The sequence below is a fragment of the Schistocerca gregaria genome, chromosome 5 (assembly GCF_023897955.1).
Source record: "Schistocerca gregaria isolate iqSchGreg1 chromosome 5, iqSchGreg1.2, whole genome shotgun sequence".
NCBI lineage: Eukaryota > Metazoa > Arthropoda > Insecta > Orthoptera > Acrididae > Schistocerca > Schistocerca gregaria.
The window spans coordinates 70,323,567-70,328,906 of NC_064924.1; the positions used below are offsets into that span (position 1 = coordinate 70,323,567).

Here is a 5,340-nt window from a genome sequence, read left to right on the forward strand (position 1 = left end):
AGTGTAAGTTATAGAAATTTAGGAATGGACATTTGCCGTGAGGACGCTTAGGAGGTATCAGGTCCTGGAGCCGTTTCGACGTGACGTCACGTCACGTCACTAGCGGAAGAGAGACGAGAAGCCGCGAAGCCGGCGGCGCCGCGGAGGCGCAGGCTAAAACGGAGAGGCCTCCAGTGTCCGGCAGGCAGCGGGTACGCGGATGTGGCGGTGGGCCCCGCCCGTGCTGTTTGTCGTCCAGTCGGCCGCGAAAGATTCGTGTGCGGGCGTGGCCGGCAGGACGCCTGCCCCCGCAGTCCGTATATAAGGCCCGCCGCGGTCACGGACGGACACAGGTCTCTCGTCAGCGAGCAGAGGAACAACACGAGCACTAACCATGAAGGTGAGTCCACGTCTCGATGGAGCCAGAACCTATCTGTATTGCTGCTCATTAAACTCGCAACACGGAGAATCTTACTTACAGTACGTACACAGCATAGAGGAAAGAAACCGGGGTCAACATCGTTGGCGATTTTGGGTGTACGGGACTGATAGAATACGCAAGTGAAAGACAGAGACAGGTATAGCGAGAGGCATTTCCGTGTGTATGATAAATCCCTTCCCGAGAAAATTTCCTCCCTTCATACCTCATCTGTCTAACCATAGATGATGTGTCACTGATCTCATTTCAACTAAGACTACAGTACACGCGAGATGCCTAGTTTCTTCCAGCTCCCGAGAGGAATGCGTAGGTTCTGAATAATGTCCATCAAGCTGCAGTCTTCTCCAGTTGCTGTCCCCTAAGCAAAAAACAGCACATAGGCCGTCAATTCGTTATCTTGAAGCTGTAATAAACAGCGAGGAACTGGTATTGTATTGTCAATTAAGTTCTTAACCAGAACCGACATGTCTGTCATCCGAAACTGCCGATCCAACTGAGGTGCGACCCGAAGATCTCCGAAGTGCTTCGTCTGCCTTTTAGTCTAGCAATTGTTTATTATGCTACTGGTAATTAACACTTTTGAAATAAGGGAATGATAGCCTGCTATTGAGAGATGCTTTTATGTAAAGGGCAAGTAATTTCACTGTTTAGGTTTCCTAATACTAACAACAGAAGTTGAACATTTTGGCGCGCATCTGCCGAATGCAGCAGCTAATCGCGGAGAAGAATCGCAATTTACGCAGTCTTTCTCACGATACTCGTACCGAATAAACCATCAGCGACCGGTACCTTACACCACATTACTTCATCTTCCCACTGCTGCCTTCTTTACTGCTCTAACAAGAGCCTCTTGTAGCTGAATATGATGGTTGTAAAGCCAGGAACGTTACAAGAGGTACGTCATTCCATGTTGCTCTACGCCAGAGGTCAACAATCGTAATGGCTGGAAGAGTGAATGGTGTGCCTGTCACTTGGCAACCCACGACCAGATGCTTTCCAGTGAGTGAGAGATTTGGCGAAAGTGCTAGCCAGGACAACACTGGAACACCCTCTGTATCGAGGCTGTTGAGGACAGCGCGGGTAACACGAGGTCATGCGTTATTTTGTTGAATGTTATGTCGTGGAGACCTCACTCGTGCGAAACTCAGCTTATCCTTTTATCATATGATATCCCACATACCATAGATGGAGCGCAACAGGCAGATGCCATATTCCTAGATTTCCGGAAAGCGTTTGACATGGCGCCCCTTTGCAGGCTGGTTTAGGTTCCCAGATATATGAGTGACTAGAAGACTTCTAGTAATGGAACCCAGTACGTCGTCCTCGACGGCGAGATCTCATCAGAGACAGGGGTAACGTCAGGAGTGCCCAGGGGAAATATGATAGGACCGTTCTCTATATACGGAAACGATATCTGTGAAACAGATACAGCTAACATAAAATAATTCATTATCAACGATTGTGAGAATCTGATTCGCAAAGTCAGCACTTTGTTGCACAGATTGGACTGGTGGCTTTGGATTTTGCTGCAAACATGTGTAGCCTCTGTATCTGTATTTTCCGGGTGCTGGGACGCTTGAAACCAGTCACGGCTGCAGTTCTTTGGACGGATTTCCTTGAAAGTCGCTGAGTAATTCCAGAAACTGTGGCGACAATTTCGTGAGTAACTTTAATTTGCCTGGGACGAACGTTCGCTGCTACATCATCCACCATGCTGCCTGTCCGTTGGAATCTGGCGAAGACCCTGAGAATGGTTTTCGCATTGTGTCCTTTTGGAACATTAAATCGTGTTTGAAAACTGCCGTAGGACCGTGTTCTAACTTTTGGTATTCCAGTTCCAGAAAAAACAAATTATTCAATGGAACTCATGATTTCAACATCTTCCTTCGGTGCGTGTAATCATCTGCGTTTCAGCTGTGGAACTGATTGCTTTGAGCTACGGTGCACGATTTATACTCGTACGCACTCCGTATTGCGATTACAACACCATTTGTTAGCAGCCTTTCGACCTATTTGGAAGCTTCTGTATACCTTCTGTATAACATTCTTACAGCTTTCAGAATAAATATACCGTTGCACTCGTCTATCCACCTAAGTTTTGAATCAGGGACTCCTTCGCTGGACACCCCGTACATTTTCAGTAAGGTATAACGAGAGATGAGTACTTCTGCGTTTTGGACCGAAGGAACTACCAAGCAGTAATAATGATATTGCTGTTCAAGAGCTGCAGAAGAGTGTATAGAGAAAGACATTGCATAGCTTTCCCTAGGAAGATCAGAATTCCAATGGGAAAAGTTTTGGGTGAAGGAGAGATGTTTATTAGCTTCAATAAAGGTATGAAAATGTTCTCCACAGAATCGACGGAGAAAGAAATGTACGGAATACACTGCCTGGAAGAAGGGTTTGGATGGTAGGACATGTCTTAAGACATCAAGGAGTAACTTACATGGTACTAGAGGGAACTGACACTAAACAGAAAGGCAGTGATTAGAATATATCCAACAATTATTTGAGTGCTTTGGGTGTAAATGCTACTCTGAGATGACGATGTTGGTACAGGAGAGGACGTCATGATAGGCTGAATGAAAACATTCAGAAGTCTGGTGCGGTCAGCCATAGGAAGGGGCCTGCCTCTTTCTGCAGACGATCCATCCGCCTTTGGCCTACACGATGGCCGGATTTTGCGCCACTATGCGGTTTCTGCAACTTTTAACATTGTCAGTTTTCTCTTCATTATTTTTCCCCCTTTGTGTGTGTGGGAATGTGTTATTCATTAGATCATTGACATACACTGTGGCCCCTTTTTGAGCCTTTTTGTACGTTTCCTGCAACTGTATTTAAATCTTTGCATTGTCAATCTCCTGGACACCCGTGTACCACTATTACCGACGCAATATAGTAAAAAAAAACTTTTCTTTGCTCATTTCACAGGCAAGTGTTCTGTTGCATGAGCTACCCTTTCTTCTAGGAGTGTTAGTCCTACAATTTCCGCAGGAGAACTTTTGTGAAGTTTGAACGGGAGGAGATGAGGTAATGGCGAAAGTTAAGCTGTGAGGGGCGGGGGTTTGAGTCGGTCTTGGGCAGCTGATTCGGTAGAGCACTTGCCCGTTAAAGGCAAAGCCCCGATTTCGAGTCTCGGTTCGGTACACAGTTTTAACTCGCGAGTGAGTGCCACTTTCACTGCTAAGGTTAGCAACACTGTTATTGACGAATTTTTTTCATGAGTGAGTGACTGATGACCTCGCAGTTTCATTTTATTTATTTAACCTTACCTGATTAATGCCATGAGTCCCTCTCTTACATCGGACCAGGGTTTCACACAAACAGTGCCTGTTTACATCAGGTCTCCTAAAAACTAACAATCATGATATGACAAATGGTATTAAAATGAAACTTCCTGGCAGATTAAAACTGTGTGCCCGACCAAGACTCGAACTCGGGACCTTTGCCTTTTGAGTCCCGAGTTCGAGTCTCGGTCGGGCACACAGTTTTAATCTGCCAGGAAGTTTGATATCAGCGCACACTCCGCTGCAGAGTGAAAATCTCATTCTGGGTATTAAAATGATTTGAGTGTCTGTGAGTAAATAATACGGACTATGATTTAGTAAAGTTAATACTGGATGTACTTATACTACTGTAGCTGCTGCCACTAATTGTAATAATAGGAATAATAATGAAGATAAAATGTTATAATGACAATAATAAAATATTGATAATGACACATATAAAAAGAATTTATAGGGTCACAAGGTAAAAGTTTTCTGATATAGCGAGTTGTCGCGAAAGGAAATTTATGAGTGGGAAAAGTGGCAGATCTGCTTGGACATTGCAGTTACGTGCTCAGTCCAATTTACATTTTCATCTATTTTTATGCTTAGACTCTTTGCTAAAAGAGAGAAGTTGATATTTGTCCAATTTAGGGTTAAATATAGTAGGGATTCCCAACAGTTCAGGCTAATGAGCCTTGAATTACCAACCGGTACCACTTGGGTTTTGGATGGATTGAACTCTAACGTTGCATCCTGTATCTATTTTGATAGTGATATCAGATCGTTATTGAGATTATTGACACCTTTCTTCAAGTTTATTGGTTTTGTCCTTAGATACATCAGTGTGCCTGTGGTCTAGTTTGGTTCCTTTAATAGTGTACAACCAACCAAACAGCGACAACAAAATGGTATGCTTTCTAGCTGACTACTTTTCCTGGTAGACAGTCTGTTGGCGGTCAAATGTGTTTATCTGGAATGCAGAAGGGTCTGTAGGGAGAAGAGCTCGCTCCTGCCAAAGCGCTGATGCTGGGCCAGCGGGTGCAGCCCTCAGTAAGCAGCGTTTTCCTGTCTGCAGGTGGCTATCGTCCTGGCTTGCGTGCTGGCGGTCTGCAGCGCCGGATTCGTGGCGGGCCCCGCCGCGCTGGTGCGCACGCCAAGCTTCGACTCGGCCATCATCCAGTCTGACCGGCTGGGCGGCAACTTCGCCTACAGCACGGTCGAGGGCCACGCGTACGCCGCCGTCAGCCCCGTGGTGCAGAACGTGGTGCACCCCGTCGCCGTCTCGTACTCCGCTCACCACGTGCCCATTGGACACGCCATCATCGGTCGTTAAAGGCTACCTTCACGGTGTCTCGATGTCCTCTTCTCTGATCTGTCTCCGATGAACTCTTTCCTTCTGTCTTTTCTTCTATTTATATAGAACATCTGTCAATAAAAAATTCTTCATCAGTAATGTTCGTCTACATTTAATAATAACACCTCAGTTTGTATTAACAATCTTGTTTATACAACTTGTACTGTGTCCATCACTGTTAAGAACAATGACGTTCGTTGAGTCCCATTTTTAATTTAACTGGCAGCTGAAAAACGATTGGAAGACCAGGCCTGAAAATCAGTTACAATAACTCTTAGATGATGTATGTCACTATGGCT

At 45.3% G+C, this 5,340-nt stretch overlaps 1 protein-coding gene across 1 annotated transcript; it reads left to right on the plus strand.

Moving 5' to 3' along the window:
• Positions 1–274: 274 nt before the first annotated feature.
• LOC126271849 (uncharacterized) lies at positions 275–5,140 on the plus strand. The gene is made up of 2 exons (XM_049974185.1): positions 275–379; positions 4,763–5,140. The coding sequence occupies exons 1-2, from the start codon at positions 374–376 to the stop codon at positions 5,018–5,020; spliced, it is 264 nt and encodes an 87-aa protein (XP_049830142.1). The 5' UTR covers positions 275–373; the 3' UTR covers positions 5,021–5,140.
• The last annotated feature ends 200 nt before the right edge of the window (positions 5,141–5,340 follow it).